A 19,411-nucleotide genomic window follows, 5' to 3' on the forward strand; every position below is an offset into this window, starting at 1 on the left:
AACAGGAGGACCTGACAAAACTGAATTTATTCTTTCCTACAATATTTTGCCTTTAAGAAGTAGTTACACACCATGTGTAACTGTAAGAACACAAGTAAAACTGGCCCCTTGCACTTAGGGCTCAAATGTAGGACTAATAACTTGAAACTGGATTCAGCAAAACAATGCTTGGAAATATGCTCATATTTTTCAATTAAAACATAATGTAAAAACTCTCCACTACTATTTCCAAACATGCCAGCTTATTGGAGAGCGACAAGAGTTTACATCTGTGGAAACAAGAATTTCTATGTAGACACAGACCAACTGAAAATCCTGTGATTACTTCAGTCAGTCTCAGCTGGATTGCAATGGACTCTTTAAAAAAGCATCTTTTGAAAAAAGTTGGCATTGTATGCTTATTTCTTTGTGAAAATAAACTGCACTTGAAATCTAGCTTTTCTCTTAAATCTTTGGATTATCAGCAATGTCAAGTCTGCTTTGATTCTGTGGAGGAATGGCTGGTTGGCTAAAAAACATGCTTGGAGTAAAATCTCATAGGCGCCTAAAAGACAGAATGAATCCATAAATTTTCCTCTACTCAGATTGTGATTAATAATTCACTCTCTTAAATCAAATAAAATGTCTTCATTTAACTCCTCTGTCTCCATACCATAGTACTGCATAATTTCACTTGCTCTCATTTCCCTTAATGTTCTTTCAGTGAGGTGAACCTGACTACTAAATCACTGAAATAATCAAAAGGAGTACTTTCTACTCCTTTTTATATACCAAAATAAATATGTTCTTCTCCCTTTTATATTCAGAATTTTTCCTCCTTTATTTGGAAACCCTGAAAATGAGCAATATACAGTTAATAATAAAAATAATTTCGACTGAAATTTTTCAAAAAAATATGTTTCAGTCTGTATGAAATGCTAAGCATCATTACTTGTCTCAGTCCTGTCACCCTGTTCTAAGTTCTTCTAAGCCTTCTGATGTTTAATTCTTTTAACAAACTTTCTCACGCACTTTACTCTAAATAATTATTGTTTTACATTCTGTTCTGGAGAAGGAGAAATTTGATAGACTGTTGGCTTGTCCAGTGTCATTGGAGAGGTGACACTGTCATCCTCCAATCCACTGTCACTTTTGAAAATCTATAAATGTTGGAGTCAGAAATTAAACTGCCCTTCTTTTTCCCTTGACAATTCCAGTGCCTGTGTTGTTTTATTCCGTGTCCTATAGCGACACAGTCCTTATCTACACCATCAGGAATGAAATAATTTCTGGGAATCACATAAATTCACAAAAATCCTAGAAAAACACACCCAAAAATTCTACACCTAACACTGATGCTGTGTGAAAGAGGTTTTGCTAAGAAAAAGCAGTGCCACCTTTCCCAGAGCAAGTGACTTGTGTAGGGCAATGGCATGTGGAGAAAAACAAAGGAAGATAATTGAGATGTTGCCACTGCAGTACAACATCATGATGATACAGGAAAAGGAGATTAACTGCATCTTCCAAACAACAAAACCACATGCAATAGGCTTTAGAAACATCTAGGGGAAATTAAATTGTGAGGAAAAGCATCAGAGGTACACAACTGCTGTAGGAGGGAGATCTTCCAGGCAGACCTGAAAGCCATTGGGCAAAATTCATCCAAGCCTGTGGCTTCCTTCTCCTGGCTTAGTGACTGTGAGACACTTTACGTCCCTTTTCTGCAGCTGTGGGCAGTACACAGCCCATATAGTGGGCAGTATCTTTTTCAGGTGCAAAAGAAACAGTGCACATCAGATAACACCAAACACTGCCCCTGCCATGGCAGAAAGCACAGGACACCCAAGTGGCCAGGCAGTGCTGCTGCCCACAGCGCTCCCCAACACTGCCAAGGGCTCTTCCCTCCTCCAGTTCACTAGAGATTGTGTTTTTACTACAGATACATGAAGTGTCTCATCTAATCTTAAAACTGAGACACTTTAGCAAGTTTTATTTCCTTCTACTTTGTATACATGTGTTTGTTCTTTTAAGTAAGTCCATTCTGACCCAATGGGCAACATGAAGTTTCTTCAGGAAATAGTCAGGATGGAGGGAGCCCCAACTCATCATCCTGCACCAGCAGTCATTTAAGGCAAATGAAAACTAAATGAGAATATCAAAGTGTCTTATGAGATCTGGGGGATCATTTGATGGTTTTACTTCCTACTTACCCATATATATCAAAACAGAGAATAAATCTCTACCCAAGAGTGGAGTAGAACATCTGAACTTGGCCCACTGACAACACCGATTAAGATAAGGAAGTTAATTGTGTGCTAAAATACAACTGTGGGGACATCTCTTTGTATAATGTTCCTCTAGGGTGAAAAGCCAGAAAGAAATGCCCCACTTTGGAGGGACAGCAAGGAACTGGATGACAGTTCCCTACTGAAGGGGCTGGAGCAGGAATTAGCTGGATTGCCTGGACTGACATCTTGGCTTCCTGTGCACCCACTGGCTCCCAGAGCACCAGCAATGGTGTGTGACAAAGGACACAATAGCAAGGACCCACACACTGCCACTCCTCAGCCATGGGTGGGAGTAAAAGCCATGCAGAATAATGACTACCATGAAATCAGTGACTTGTTGCCACAAATAACAAAGTGGTGTTAACAGCCAAATTGTTCACCTCCATGAAGGCTCTAGCAGTATAGTGCAGTAACAAGAGTATATTTTTTTTTATATTTTTAACTAAACCCAAAAATTGATAGCTTTCAGAGCCAGCACAAGGGTCTGTGAGTTAAGTGCTAATGCTTGTTCAAGTGCAGCTTTACCCGGACGCGTTTGTGAATCGGCAGCGTGATGGCTGGAGAATCCATAGTTGGATCGATTCCTAAATTTAAGGAGGTGGCAAAGCAATGAATGGCTTTCCTAAGAGAAAGGCCAGTGCCCTGTGCACAGACACAGTCACTGTCAAAGCAGCAAAATCCTTAATAACACCATGGTGTACCCCAGCCTTGCAGCTGAAGCAGGACTTTACCAGGTGAGCGTGATTAGCACTTGTGATTGACTCTTTGCAAGCCATGAAGAATTTCAGGAAAATATATATGCCTGGAACAGAGTTATTTTATATGAGAGGCCTAGAAATCAGTGCTTCATGGTTATCACAACACACACAGGCATCAGCAGGTGCACTGGAGCAATCAGACATGTTCCTAACACAAGCTAAAGCTCCTAAGACACCTTTATATGTCTACAAGAAGGTGCTCCAGCTAAGAGCTCATTATGAAAAACAGAGACCTAGACCAGAACTCAGGATTCTAAACAAAGGTGTCAAATTTCTTTGCAGATGTTGTGAACTGTGATACCTGGCTTGGCCAGAATGGCACTGTTTTGTGTGCTCACTCTGTGCAGGTGTCTCCAGCACCTCAGGAAGTCCTGAACAATATCAGGCACCCATCTTCAGGCAACTCTGGAAATCCAGTGAAGCCTTGAGAGCTGTGCAAGTGGTCACTGCTTTGGAATAAACTGAAAAGCTCTTTGAGTTTCAGAAACTGAATTAACTATATCTCTTCACATAGGAATGGAAGCATAAATATAAGGTTAATGGGCAGCCAACTTAATGCAGATATATCAATCCACAAATCCTAATCTGCAAGCTGGATTCTGTCTTGACTAAATTTAGCTAGAAATGCAAGAGCCTCAGTAAAGCTATTTAAGCAATAGCACTGCAAGCTGGATAGCTTTATTTTTAAGTGCATGGAAGGTACAAAACTGTCAGCTGGAAGCAGGCTTCACCTCTTTTTAATTTTTTTTCCCCCTTCACCTCCTTGTTCCTCCTTTCTTTATTACTTCTTTTTGTAGCTAAATTGCAACACTATGTGCTGATAACATGTCAATAGCTGCACTGCCCTCTCCGACAAAGGACAATTATTTCCTTATTGTCAGCTGACAACCTGCTTTGATGTATCTCTTATTCCTGTGTCTGTGTCAAATTTTTGAATCTAAAAAATTTAAAAGCTGAAATGTCTAACTGACAAGAAATGGAAGGCATTCTTAGACAGAGGCTACAGTTATTGTTCTAAAACTAACTTACAATGTGTGCCCCCAGGAGAGAGAGCTGTAGGATAAACCAAACAACTCCAGGGCCACTGGGAAGGAAGGCACACAGTGCCTGCAGTGCAGTTTTAAGAAACAGTATTTACCTTCCCTTTCCTGAGCTTCTATTCAATGGCTGATGGCTCAGCTTTAAAAGTAAACCCAGGTATGAACACACAGTATGTTTTGTAAACATGCTAAATGTCACACCATCCCCATGGAATTCATTACTTAGTGTGGCATTTCACTCTTCCCATCAAATGTACAACTAAGTAATGAATTCACTGGATAATCCAAGGGAGACTTAAAATGCAATACTTCTAACCAAAGACATCCAGGAAAGTGGAGCCACGTTCTGCTAGACAAATCTGGAAAAATGTAATTTCCGATTAGATTTGTTTAATTAAGTTTTCCTTCACAGGTGAGCTTACTCTTGGTCTGACTTAATCCACATACTCCAAATTTTCTTTCATTATTACAATCTCAATTTTGCCTTCCAGCATTTCCTTGAAAGGTTTAGCTTTCAATGCAAGCTTAGCATGGATATCATGGGCTTCTTTTTTCTCTCCTTTATCCCAGTGATGGTGGACATCACATTACAGCTCCAGAGCAAATGTGATGTCTGTTTTCCATTTTCCTTTCCACAGCTTCAGTGTCCCATTCTTTTTGGAGAATATGTGAAAGAAGACTACCTATTCACAAAGCAAACATCTGCACCAATGGGCTGGTCAAATCACACTGCAGACAAATTCAGGCAACATTGTGAATTCCAGCAGTTTCTCATTTTGACAGTGGCACCCAGCTCTTCAAACACCTCCACAGGCTCCACCTCCTCTGCTCCAACACTGGTTAAGCTCTGAGGCCCTCAGTCCTGCTTTTCTTTTCTACCCTCTGTTGTTCACCTCTGACTGAGACATCTTTCCTCACCCATTTGTCAGATTTTAGACCAAGACTTTCATGTTTCCTCCTATGCTCTTATGTTCTGCAGATGGCCTCCAGGAACAGCAACAGGTATTTCCTCAGAAATCTTCAAATTCTTTGAAAAACATACCAATTCTAATGTGTACTAAAAATACCCTCCACCCAAAAAACATCACACCAAGTGCTGAAACCAGTACCTGCATTACTAACAGATTTCATCGTGTATTCATTAGTGAAAAGGGAAGGAAGGTATTTTCTGCTCTGTGTTTAATATTATATGGTCTTGGTACAGGATAGAAAACAGAGATGCCATCAAAGGCCAGAGCATTATCAAATGGTAACTGGACTCTCAGTCATGGTGGCAAAACCAAGCCAGTAACCATCATACTTAAGTGATGGCCTCAAGGGGTACTTCTCAGAGGCTTTCAATACCTTCCTTTTTATCCAAACTAAGCTCTGCAGGCATCCACCAATTCAAAACCAACCTCTATTTTAAGCCCAAGACTTACTAGGCACTTGTCTGTGTGCTGTAGTTTCTCATCTGTGAAACATCTGTCTCACTGTTTCAGGGATGTGCCCCCATGCTGTGCCATGCACATGCCTTTCAAAGAGATCCATGTTCTCACCATACTTACACTCTTTGAAATGCCCCATCATGGCTATCTTTTGGTAAGATTTTTCAGAATTAGAAAGGCAGATGTGATAGGAATACTTGTTTGTATTAACAAAATGAATACATGAGAGTACTTTTTTCAGAATCAAATTTTGTTTCAATATTTCCTTGCAATCTTTGCAATCCAAATAATGTTGCAATCCAAATAATGTGTGTGGAAGAAAAAATGAAATTGTAATCACCAAGTTTACTTGGACTGCCTTAAGACTTAGCAGCAGGAATAGCTGAAAGCAAAGGCATGCACACATACACACAGAAAGTATGCAAATATATGCACAGAGAGCAGATATTAATATATGTGTCATGCTAATAGGAGAGGCTATGGAAATTTGTTCCTGTAATTCTATAGAAAATTGGTTTTTTGTAAGGCAAAGGGATCTTCTGCACAAATATATTATCTTCTCTGCCCTGCATAGCTTGAAATGTTCCCAGGCTGGTGCTGTTGGGGCTCCAGCAGCAGGAGGTGCAGGGATCTGTCTTCAGGCATGTGAAAGCAGCAGCAGGTGCCTTTTAAGCACCACATCTCACAGATTTATTAACCATAATAAATAAAGCACTGATGGCTGGTCCACATGGCTGCACTACAAATAGAGCTACACTGGTGGTACCAATGATGGGAAATTACAGAAAGCAATCTAGTGGAGACACAGCACTTGATTAAGAGAGAATGAACCACCCATGTCTGAGCTGTTAGAAGCAATGCTTAATTGATAACAGCATTGTCTGTGAATGAATAATCAAATTTCCTAGCAAAACACTGGAGGTGAATTGGGTAAAACCACAGCTTATGGGGAATACAGGTTATTGAGGTTTTTTTTTCTTATAGGGAGGGTTTCTCTTTATAGTGTGCATGCAGTTGTCCACATTGTCTTACCCTTAACTAAATTATCAAATCAAGATAAAATTCAGAAAGTTATTCTGAAATAAATCCCTGTTTAAGTGGTTACTTCAACTCTTGGCTGTCATGGCTCCTCTACAGAGGCAGTAAGAGAAAGGTCACCACACAAGAGGGACTGGGATGTAAGTACAGATATAAAGGTCTGGATTCGCTATTATTTTTAGATGTCTGAAATACGGGCACACAAAGAAAAGAAAAATTGCTCTGCACACAGAAAATCTCCAGCTACAAACTCACATCCTGAGAAAGAATCTTGAGGAAACAAAGCTGTATTTTGTCTCCCTGACTTAAAGCAGGTGGGGATTTAAGGGGAAAGAAAAGGGGGCTCCCCCATCCCTTCTCCTATTAACACTGCCAAATGCAGCACATCCGTTCCAGATTTCGGGATGTTCGACAGCCTGGCTGGAACAGTACAAATGTCCTTTGCATATGTGCAGTCTGTGCAGCATCTGGATGTGTCAGACCTGCTGTGCATGTACTGCAGAGTCAGCCTGCAGATGTGCAGTGGATCTGGCACGTCCCCTGTGTGTCACTGCAGGTTTGCTGTTCAGCATGTCACAATACACACCCTGGGATTGTCCTGTCAGAAACAGGGAGCCTAAGAGCCAGCTCCTACATCACCTGGAGGAGTATCAACCACATGGTTGCCTGGCTTTACCCTTCATTAAAAATCCCACTCCTGAAAAATAAGAGTTCTCCCTTTCTAAAATGACAGCATCCCAATAAGCACGACAAAAAGATGGTATGTGTATGTCTGTTCATATATTCTACAGACCTTTTACTGGTTACATTTATCACATGGTTTAATATCACTAATACTGTTAAACCTGAAATTGCAATTTACTTTTAATCCCTTCCATTTTGCAAAAATCTCAGGCAGAGGAAGTTAACCATGTCAGACTGAGGCAACCTGACCTACAGCAGCCCTGTGTAAGAGAAGAAATACAAACACAGTCAGAATCCAATATAGACCTCCTCTACAGAATTATAGCAAATTGGTTTGGAAAGGAGTAGAAAAGGTTTCTGAAATAGATAACCCTTTTACAGGTATGTCTTGTTCTGACAGAACTGTAAATCTTATCTTCCCTCCAGCCATCTCTTACAACATGTCTGGACAGCCTGTGCGAGTGTGGACAAGCACACAGGCTAGAGTGTGATGGCCTCCATGTGCCCACATGGTTGGCAAGAAAAATCTGGTGTTTTAAAGAGCTGTGGATCCTCTGCAGCCTTGCTATAAATGTAGAGATAAAACAGAATGCCTGCCACCAGCCACAGATCCTGCCAGAGGAATGGGTACCTGGGAAGGCCACAGTTCTACAGGCATGGCTGGAGTCATGCCTTGCCTTGCAGGGATGTAACCCTGAGGAATGTTCTTCCTTCAGCTTGCTCTACCAGCCTGATGACTGCTCCTGCAAGTCAAGCAGAAATCTCTACTTGAAAATAGCACAGAAGGTCTATGGGTGCTTAGACTTTTACCGCTTCCTCCAGAATCTGGTGAGCTTGGGCCTGTTTAGAGCACTGTAAAAAGGCAGTGCCAAAAAGGGAATTAGAAACACATGCATCCCTGTGTTTCAACACCTCATTGTGTGCAATCTCCTCCAAAGTATCCATGGTAGGGAAGCCAGAGAAGTGTTAATACGTTCAAATGTTACTAAGAAGAGCTATTCCTTCTCCCTTCCCATCACTCTCAGGCAGAGAAAGTCAGCAACGGCCTTGCAGATGCCATCCTTTGGGTGTCCTGCCTCGCAGCTGGCAGCCCCATGTCCATCCTACTGATGTAGGCTCTACCAGAGGCTTCCAGCTGAGGCACAGTTATATACAGATACGGACTGGAAAAGATACATTCATGGTGCTCACCAAAACGAAAATAAAAGAGAGGCCGGTTTCCTGCAGTGCTGGCTGCTCTCTCTCTAGCGGCCGCTTCCCGGATGTCACAGACACCAATGTTGGCAGTGCGGAGCATTCTTCTGGCAGCTCCTTCACTGTGTTGCAGTCTACACCGAACCGCGGCAGCTCCATTCGCTGCTGTAACAAGTTGAAAAAAACTAATTAATTCACGTTTAGTTTTTTTACATTTGTTACAGCAACGAGTGGAGCTGCTGCCCCCATGCAGAAGAGCACACACGCACACGCACGCACAGACACCACAGGACACCCACGGAGCCAACGCGGGTCGATGTTCCACTCTGCCAACATGGGCGCTACGAGCGTTAGCAAAGGTGCAGCGGGAGGACTGCGGGCCCCAGCAGAGGGGAAATGCCTTTGGATTTCCTTTAGTGTGTTTCCTTTAGTGTGCAGTCACAGAACGCAAATTCCTACCTTTTCCCAATGCCTCCCTTCCCAGCAGAAGTCATGTCCGTTTCCATACTGGTTTAAAATGTCTCTAAAACCTCTATTCTGTTATACCACCAAGATCCAAGTCCATCACTGCTTATAAATTCTCACACTCCCCATCAAAACTGTTTACAAATTTTTTTTTTTAAATGCCTAATTGGTCATGTGTGTAATTGTTGAGATATTAACAGAGGCTTTTAAAATGCAGCATCTCTTTTGTCATGGAAAGGATTCATCTCCCCCTTCCTAGTGAGCAGGGATTTAAAGCCAGATGAATAAGGTCTTAGAAGGATTATATCAAATTGAACCTTTTCAGGTTTTGTTCAAAAGGTAACACAACAAAACAAACAAAAAGTACAAAGACAGCAAAAGACCCAAGCACAAATAGTATCCGTTTATGGAGGAAAATACTTTAATACAGCAGAAGTAGTGTCTTCCACTATAATAAAATAATCCATTTAGCCATCAGCTAAATGATTGACCTTAATATATTTACAAGAAAACAGTGGACAACATTCCAATAGTTTGCTTTTCTTGATCCTATTACCTTCACATCCATATTTCACATTCCTTGTGAGGGATTTTCCAGCAACTGGGTGAACAGAAAATGTTCATTCCATCTTGTCCCATCCTTAAAACAGCTCTAAGTCAGCTACATTCTCAATCATGACTTCTTCAAGTTATTGAATGGACCTCACCACAGGACTGGTTTACAGAGATCCCTCTGCGTCTCCTTACACTGCAAAACTTCGGTATCACAGTAGAGACCTTGACAGGTAAATCTGTGAGAGTTCTCCATGTTCCCTCTTTCATCATTACATGCATATGAACCCCCAGCACTTTCAGCCATGGATATAGTTTGACCAGAGGACCGTGAACTTTCTGGAGAAGCAACTCTATTTGCTTGTGTGAAGAAAGGAGAGTAACAACTAAAAAAAATAAACAGATTCTGGTTCCAACTGTGCCACTGCATTGAGGATTGCTGTGAGGCTCTCCATAATTCAGCAAATCTAAGCAGGTCTCATGAGAACCAGCTGTGAAGACTAATGTATGCCTGATCATCGGGTTGGACCAATAAATACCCAACAATTTAATATACTGCACCTCTGGTACTGTAATTCAATTGATTTGATTTGCTTCACTCTCTAATGGCTCCCAATGTTTTGGGAATGTCACAGACACCCTCAAACCAGGCTGTTTCACTTCAGAAAACAGAGGTGTAATCAGTATGTAACACTGATCTCTGTTGTGGAGTTCCCACCTGTGGAGCAGACCAAGTGAAATCCAAAGGCACAAAATCAGCATTCTGCTATGGAGCTAGACAATAGATATACAAACCTGATGAAGAGAGAACAAGGCAGTGCCTTCACACATCAGCAGTTTAAATAAAACACCATCAATTCCTTTAAAAAACAAGGATTTTGTAAAAGAAGGAGAAACTAGTGCTGAGACCTGCAACAAAATCAAGGTTCAGAGAACAGCCAAGCCTAAGTGGAGCCTCTGTAAGGTCAGTGAGACCAGGAATGCATGGGCACACTCCTCTGAGAACAAGAGAGAAGAGAGGTCAACACCAATGCCTACAACTACACATTGAACTTTGTGATCCTCACAAGAGTAAAACAACTCTGGAAAGTTCTTATACACACAGATGAAATAAATTCAACTAAGCAATCCATTATTAAATTTAGTTTGAAGGCACATTTACACCTTTTGAGCAAGTGCATGCAGCCTATCCCTTAATACTAAAACCAGGTATGTGTAAAAGGTCAGCTGCCCACACGCCTTAGGACAAGCTGAACTCCAAGGATATTGATAGTGTCTCTAGGGTCTTCAAAAGTGAGAGGTGGACAGGAAACCCGGAAATGGAGCAAGTTACAAAGATCCAAGTTTCTCTTCCACTCTTGCATACTTCTGTTCAGAAAACTTCACATGGTTGAGATGTTAATGAGTTGGGACATCACGTTTTCCTTTGGATTCTTGCATTCCTTCCAACAAAAAATGCCTCTCTAACAACCCTAGGCTGAATTAATTTTCCAGACATGACTGCCAAACCCACACCAACGTATGTAAAAAATGTACACACACATCAAAGCAGACATATATATATAAATACACACAAAATGGATGGAATAAGCTTATTCTGCATAACAATATCTTTGTTTCTGCCACATCTGTTCCTTCAGAGATGCAGATTTCTACTGCAACTATCAGTGGTGGCAACTATCAGTACACTTGACATCTTCATATATCACAAGCACAGATACACATACCGGGAGGCTGTGGCAGGTAGGCCCCAATTAATTTTGATCTCTTCTTTTCATATCCCTTCTGTGTGATGTCACCTGCCAAGAAAAGAAAAGGATAATCAATAAGATGTGGATAAAGACAGTGTATAGCTTCTTAATGCCAACACCATCAGCTTAGCCACCATTGCACTGTTCAACTGTCCTGACAATCAGAATTAAAATGAAAAGCACAGAATGATCATTCTACCCAGAAAAAACTCAGTTCAGGCCAGAGCCATTCTGGCGAGAAAATACCCAGCCTTGACTTATTTCAGCACCAAAGTCCATCATGGAGTTTTAAAACCATTTTGATGTGCTGCACAACAAGCTTTCAAAAGCTGCAATGACCTTCATTAGGTTAATAAACAATGGATTATATAGAATGTGTGGGCTTGCGGTGGCTGGCAAAACACATCACTGATTAGCATTTTCTATCATTAATGGGACTTTTCTAATCGAGCATGTAAGGCACAAAAGACTTGAAACTGCTGCTATATCATTTCTGCAATAAAAATGTTTTAGCTAATTTCTCAGCAGTACTGAGGAACAAAACAAAAACAAAACAGAGCTACAACAGATTCACTAGAAAACAGTACACTAAAGACTCTTTGTCTGGATTTCCATTTAAGTATCAAAAAAATATTTGGAGGCAAATATCTGTATTTCCTAAATTCAATTAAAATGACACTTCACTGAGCCTCAAGCTTCCCCAGGTAAGCTATGTTTTTTTTAGTATAAAAATTAAAAAACAGTTTTCTGTTAAAGTTTTCCAGCAAAAAATGACGCATAATTAGTCATGTAGAACGAAACATATTCTTTTAGTGTTCTTACATTTCAGCAGAAGTTTGGCACCAAAGCAGAGATACAGTCCTGACTCTGGAGCTAAATATCAAATTCAATACATGCATACATGCTTGTGTTCGATATAAGCTACTCCGGAAACTAAAAATTAAAATATTTTTAAAATAACACCACATTCCCTGCCCTTTCAATAGGCCTATCTGTTATTGTGAGACTCATCATGCAGCTAAAGCTCATTTGGACTTCTATACTGGTAAAGGCTGAGGGCTTAGGAGGGTGGAAACCACAAAAAAGAAGAGAAGCTTTGACTGTGGTGTCCAGCTGGACATGGCAACGTGAGGTTGTTTGTGCTGCTCCATCCCCGTGCTCAACCCTTCCCTGAGGACACCGTTTGCCAAGGGAACAACATACTCATTCCAATCCCAGCTGCTCTGGCAAATGGGTGCTAAATTAGCACCAAAGTCTGCTGGTCTGAAATCAATAACTACACAAAAACATCTTTAATTGCTATGCCTTGCTGAAACACCTTTTCTTGGGAATGGTTCCAGTAAGCAATAAGGAGGCAAAATTCTGCAAATCTCTCTGACAGTGTCCTGAGCCAACCTCTCGCCCCTGCTTCAAAAACAGTCCTGAAAATAACACCTATAGTCTTCACTACCATATCTCAAACTGCTCTACAAAAGAAGCCAGCTAAAATATCTAGGTTTTTAAATGAGGAGAGCGAGACTGGAGCACTTCAAATGATAACATTCCCGTATTTACGCAGGGAAGAAGTGGCAGACTTGGCAAGAGGTCCTAAGCCTTTAAAGCTCAAACCCACTGACTTTTCAAGCACATTTCTTCCCATTTTGAATACTTCTGGCATGTGTTCAAGCTAGTGAAACAAGCCTCCTCTCCGTTGTAATCACCAGCTTCTCACAAACCAGACAGTAACAATAGATACCACCTCATGAAAATGTTCTAATGACAAATGTGTTTCCTTTTATGTGAAAATTATAAAATGTGAGGAATTTTTTTCTTTCAAACTGTTGCTAAACAAATTACTATTGACTTCCTGTGCTCATCAACACCAAAGTCTCACACATTCCAGACATAGCCTGAGTAAAAATTTTACTTTTTTATTTTACTATTGCTCTTTTAGGAGAGCAGAGGTACCCTGTGGAGAATCACAGCTCCTCTGTGGTATGTGCAAGCTGGAAATGACATTTTAGATCTGAAACCATTAACAACAGGTGCTTGAGTATTGGTTACTCTTCCACTCACATGGTAGTACATAACACATGCCAATCAATACCTCAAGCTATGCATTCCAGACATGGCTCATGCAACTTGCACCCATTCCTGCCTCTAAGTTTCTTCCACTAGTTTATAAACCTCTATTGTCTTAATGGAATGAAATGACAGAAACCAGTCAAAGTGGGAAAGGTAAAAGTGTTATCTCTTCTCTGTAATAATCTTTTATTCAAATTGGTATCCACACTCAGTCTTTTGAAGTTCACTATTAAAGAACTACTCTGAGCAGAAACAATAGCAACTCCTTCCCCAGACCACTGACATCGCCAAAAAAATCACAAATATATTTTAGAAATATTTCAGTTTCCAGGAGCAAACTGCAAATTAATTTGGAATTATCATTAAACTTTCTATAATCATGCACATCATTTCCTAAGTCACCAACTATAAAAAACATGCAAAAGCAAAATATAAAATCTCTACAATTTTCATTGTAGCATCACTTTCACCATTTTGAGGTGGAAAGAAGTCAAGTGTATCACATACTCTGGGGAAGTACTATGCTTTATTTATCATGATTAATGCTATTCATATTAATTTGTGTTTTTTCAGGTAGACTGACTTGAGATTACAAACAACAGCTCACTAACCATTAAAATATTATGACATATGCAAATCTATTGCATTTCAAAGCTATATTGAACTCATTGTGTAAGCTCTAAAGATGTACTAAGCATAGCTCACCAAAGGTTAGGTGAGCCTAAACTCTGTTCTTACCATGAACCACCAATATTCTCAACCAAAATTGTCAACACAATACTAAGACCTTTGGACTATGTCCTTCCTCCCTTTGCAAAGGAATGTAATAATTTTACATCTATAATCTGAGGAGCAAACCTCTTTCCAGTCAGGTCCACCTAGCTCATGTTCTTCCACAGTGCAATTCTGCATTTAATTTTGGCTTTTTTAGAGTATCAATAAGATAAGTAGAACTACACTTGGTTGCCCTAGGAAGAAAGGATTTATGGTACCTTTCTGTTTTTAACAAACTCTTCTCTTGAAAAGCCAGCAGACCCAAGGAGGGGACAGGGTCTCACCCACAATGTCCTTTGAGCAGACAGAATGCGTTGGGCTTTCTACCCACTCTCCAAAGCCTCTGCATATTTAGATCTCCTTGCACAGGGGAAAAGGCTGGCAATGGGTTTAAGGAAAAGGCTATGGATGAATGGATGATGACAAGACTCCAGCACTAAGGATGGGAGGGAGCAGAAGGAGCACATGGCTGCAGGGCACTGAGGATGGGTGTCCCTGGGACAAGGCACCATCACATGAAGCCACACAGCTGAAAGGTGGCATCTCCATTCAGCAGCTCCCTGCAGCCTCTGCTCTGCCTGCCCGTCTTCTGCCATGGCTCGCACCCCATCCCCTGGCCTTGCCCCTGCTCCCAAGTGCTCTGTCCAGCTTTGCTGCATCCCACAGCTGGTCCCCAGCCCCTGCCCTCCTCACTCCCTTCCTCCCAGGCTGCACTCACTTCACTGCACCCAAGGATCTCAGCCTCCCGTTTGCATCAGCACTCCCCAGGTTTTTTTCCCCTGGACACGTTGCTCTTTTTTTCCTCATCTCCACTGGTGATCCAACAGGTTTCCACCTTGGGAGGCCACAGGTGTATTCCCTGGGGGGTTCTGTGCCCAAGGGCCAGCAGGGGAGAGCAAAGCACAAGCCTGAGAGACCTGAATGAACTAACAGTGAGCAAATGCTACCCTGCTTTTTCCCATGTTTAAAATTGGCTGTCCAAGGGCTGCTGAACAACAGGCATGCAGTACACTGACCCTCTCACCTAAACAAGTTCATTTCTATTGAAAGAAGTCTTGGAGAGTCTCTCCAGGCACAAGAGGGAAAATGCCACGTTTGCAATGAAAAGGACATCATGAACTAAAGACCATCCACCCCTCCAAGGAGCAAGGTAGCCCAGTTGAGCTGAGTACAGGACCAGGGCTCCGGCAGTCTGTAATCCCAGTGCCATCTCTTTTATTTGTGATTTGTGCCCCTGTTCCTGCTGCTTCCCCAGCTGCAGATGGCAATGCTCTCCGACACCAGCGCCTGCAGACACCAAGTCCTCTGTGGCTATATTTAGCAAAGCCACAAAGCTGGAGTGTAAGTTCATTTGACTGTGCTCATCACAACTGTTACTGTTTGCATTAGACACTGTGTTTTCTTTGAACATTTACTGGCTTTTCCTCCTTCCTTCCCAAGTGCTGGATTTCTGCATTACAGAGACAATGGTCTAAAGCTGGGACAGGCAGGTCAGAGCAATTTAACTGCAGCACAAACCCGTCACGAGTGAGAAAGGAACAGCAGGTAATAGAGAGCCCCTGGGACACTCCGCACTGGGCAAGAGACTTTGAGAAGCAAGAAATGCCTGTAAATGTTGAAGTCATTCCCATTATCCTGTGTTCTTTCTGGGCCTCCCCATGAGTCAACTCCATCCATTTGTATGTTGTGTCCTACACTGAATCACACCTTAAACCACAAATGAAAAGGCACAACTTTGTAATCAGCAAATTATTCACTTCTTTGTGTTTTGTTAAAGGGAAGGTTATTAAATGTGAAAATATGAAGGTATTAAACATGAAAATACCTGTGCATTTCCACCCTTCCTTAAAGCATTTGCACTTTCAAAGCTGAGAATGGTTAGAAAGAGCAGTACCACAGAAAAATAAGGTGCTGTGCTGCTTTCACAAAAGCAAAATTCTTAGAGTTGATATAGTACAAAAGTTTCATTTTCAGCTGAAATACCTATTAGTTGGTTTATTATCACTTCTAAAAACAAACACATGCAGTCCTGAAGAACTGCTGCCATGATCTATGAAGTAAATTTATTCAAAATTATTGCATTATACAGAGAGGAGGAAAAAGAAATAACAAACCCCAACACAAGCTAAATGTCACATCTTTTTTCCTGGAAGATGCAAAAAATTCTTACTGATCTCAGCCTTTCACGACACAGCATGGGTAAAAAGCTCATGACAAAACCAGGGACCAAAATCACCTGTTTTAGTGCAGTGAAAACACAATTTTATACTCCATGATCTCAAAGCCTCACTGATGCTGCTGTTCTCACTACACATACATGTTTTCAAAATGAAATTTCAGGCTGGGACTTTGAATTAGTTTAAGGCACTTATGGAAAAATCCAGCACGGTAAATAATGCAATCAATAACTCCTCTCAAGCACACACTAACACAGAGCTCACTGGTGAGTGCCTTTCCTTTGCCCATGATTTTCTGCCCTCTAAAGATTCAATTTTCTGTACGACTTGTTTATTGCTGATGACTCAAATTCAATGTCAGCATCTTGGCAAGTGGGATTTGAATGAAACAAAGCTCCTCATAAAGAGAACTGTGAGTCATTTACTTCTCCCACTCATGATGCAGACAGTCTCCCTGTCTGGTCTCCCAAAAATATGCCAAGAGACAAAAGATTTCATTTTGGAGGGTGCAAGTACAGAGATACCAGAGCTCCACAAATATATCACATAGCAAATACAAGAACACAAAAATATATATCAGGAGTAATTTTCTTTTCCAATGTCTTTTAAAAATGATCTTCAACTACAGCAACATCTTAGAAAACTGCTCAGAACCAGGATGAAGAAACAAATGGCAAACTATGGCAGTGGGCAGAAAAATTACTGGGATCCCACACTTTCACTGCAACCAGTGCCATAAATTACAGAACTGCTCAAGTGCCTTTAAGGAGATTATGCTGTACCTTAAACCTTTTTCCTTTTTTTAAAGGTGACAATTTTACCCACCTATATCTGAATTCCCTTTTTCCCCCAAGGGTACGTTTTGTTCCTGTTTGTTGCAAGCAAAGCAGAAAATGGCTGAATTTCAGTGAAAGATAAGGCAGAGTGTTCCATGTGTACTAACAATGTGAAGCTTATAATGTTTCCTAAAGAGGATTCTAATTCAAGAGAAAATATTTAAACAGATTATGCTATTAACAGAGAAGGTAAACTATTTTAACAGGGCTTAAATAAGAAATTCAAGGTCTTGTGAATTTGGAAAGTATTCCTATTCAAAATAAATACTTTCTTCCCATTCTTTTGATAGAGAAATTAAGTATCTGTTGCATAACCTGCCAAGTGCAGAGTGTTAATTCCAATTCTACTGTTTAAAGAAGTATGTGAGCAGCAAATAAATTTGTATGGAAGCCACTTTTTAGTATCTCCACCTTGAATCCCAGAAGACCCTTAATGAGTTTCCCCACTCACTTTCTGATCCCAAAATCTTCAGCACATTTTTCCAACACCAAAAATACTCCTGGGCTTTAAAAATAAGGTAAAAAACCTCCGAGGGAGAGGGGGAAATCCCCTAGAAGGAACCCCGAAACACCAAATTTAAGCCAATTAAAACAATCCCAGGGATTTTGTGACTCAGCCTTTCTCTGGGCTGGCTGGGCTGGGAGCAGCAGCGTCTGCCAGAGGGGTGGCGCGGGGCCAGGAGCTGGGCAAGCTGCTGAGAGCCCTTGGAAGCCCCTTGGAGCTGTGTGGTCCTGGGGCATCCCGGAGCCCCCCCGGGACGGGGAATTTGCACGGCACTACTTTTATGGCCTGGATTATTGTAAAGTAAACAGAGGCTGGTGGAGCAGTGAAGGTTTCCATTCTCAGTGGCAAGGGTTTATTTCATTATTTAAAGCTTTAACGAACACTTTATATAATGAAAGCAATCCTTGCCATTTTTGGAATTTTATGACTGTTAGGACCCTTCATAATGTTGTTTTCCTTCCTTTATTGCTTTATAAGGCTTATAGGGCACCCTTGAAGTGTATATCCTTTCTGCAGCTGCTGGAAGCTCATCTTTCATCTCTCCATTGGCTTTCCTGTTGCCAATGAGGCATTTGCCTGTTCTAGTTATTCTCCCTGTCTCTAACAAACGGTGCAGAGTCAGATCTTGCTCAAGATAAAAATAAAATACAATTCTGAAATCCATGCCTAAGGAAACATTCCTGATAAATGTTATTTAATAGGCAGGCTTTATATTTCAAGTTAGAAATGTTCCCTACAGAAAGATAATTACAGCAGTAATTCCACTTATCATTATTTAGAATTTACAGTTCAGAGCAAATCAGACATTTCCATAAATGCTGCACTGTGCTCTGCAAATTTGTGTCCCGATTTTTTCCCAGCCCTGAAAATGCCTTGGAAAGAAAAATACAGCAGGAGAAGGAGGAGGAGGAATCCTAAAGGAGGAACATATAATAGATGCATGAAACAAAATTCAGAATACATATCCAAACAAGTCTGTGTGCATATTTGCTCCTCTGGGTAGAAAAATATGTTCAAGACTTTTCACAAGGAAAAACCTGCAATATCTAAGTAGAATGGAAAAATTCATTAACAGCAAAATTTCTTATTTTTGTCACTTCTCCAGGAAGTAACCTATGAAAATAATTCTCCTGTATGAAACCTTGTGCTTTTAACCATATTTTTACTACTTTTGACATTACTAAGTTGAACCAAAAAAGTGAAAATGGGTTAATCTTCTTGGAAGGGAACATAAATCTTCCAAAAATCAATAGATTTCTAAATCCTTCATCCATAATTTTGCTCCCAGTATATTGATGCATCACAGTATGACTCCAGATCTCATCCCAAATTACAAAAATTCAGAACAGAAATCTGGAACTCCTGTTTTCATATGCTTGAAAAAAAAATAAAATTACTGCTTTTACCTGATGTATTGCAGCATTCTCCCTATTGACTTGGGATCTCCATAAAGCTTTGTATTAGGTATTAGTTATGGTAGTCAATAATAGAAGTGATTCTATCTACAGTATCTAAAATAATGTTATTTTATCCTAATGTGGGTTAAAGACATTATGTTGATTTTAAAAATAGGTATTTAGAGCAGCTGTACTGTAGAATTAGAATGCCAAAATGTCCAAATCTCTTCCCACAGATTTTGTAAAAATAGAACCTCTTCTGGGGAAAGAAAACTAAAAAACCTTTTCATGCAAATGCAAACTTCCACACACTTTGACAGCTGGATGCAAAGAGGGAAAAGCACAGATATCTTAACTACCATGGGAAAGCTGAGGCAGGAATACTCCCTTTTTAAACAATTTGAAGACCATGAATGGTTGTGGAACAATATTGAGGAGTTTTTAATAGTTGTGAACAGAGACTGGAATTACCATGACAACTA

At 40.7% G+C, this 19,411-nt stretch overlaps 1 protein-coding gene across 2 annotated transcripts in view; it reads right to left on the minus strand.

Annotated features, from left to right (window-relative positions):
- DIP2C (disco interacting protein 2 homolog C) overlaps positions 1-19,411 on the minus strand; it is a 313,009-nt gene that overhangs the window by 136,125 nt on the left and 157,473 nt on the right. The window contains exons 2-3 of one of the 2 annotated variants that reach the window (XM_059471173.1): positions 11,153-11,224; positions 8,406-8,573 (exon numbers count right to left, since the gene is read on the minus strand). In XM_059471173.1, the coding sequence (XP_059327156.1) occupies positions 8,406-8,573; positions 11,153-11,224 (240 nt within the window). The remainder of the gene's footprint in view (positions 1-8,405; positions 8,574-11,152; positions 11,225-19,411) is intronic. The other variant, XM_059471165.1, reaches the window with a different exon arrangement.

The sequence above is a fragment of the Ammospiza nelsoni genome, chromosome 1, assembly GCF_027579445.1.
Source record: "Ammospiza nelsoni isolate bAmmNel1 chromosome 1, bAmmNel1.pri, whole genome shotgun sequence".
NCBI lineage: Eukaryota > Metazoa > Chordata > Aves > Passeriformes > Passerellidae > Ammospiza > Ammospiza nelsoni.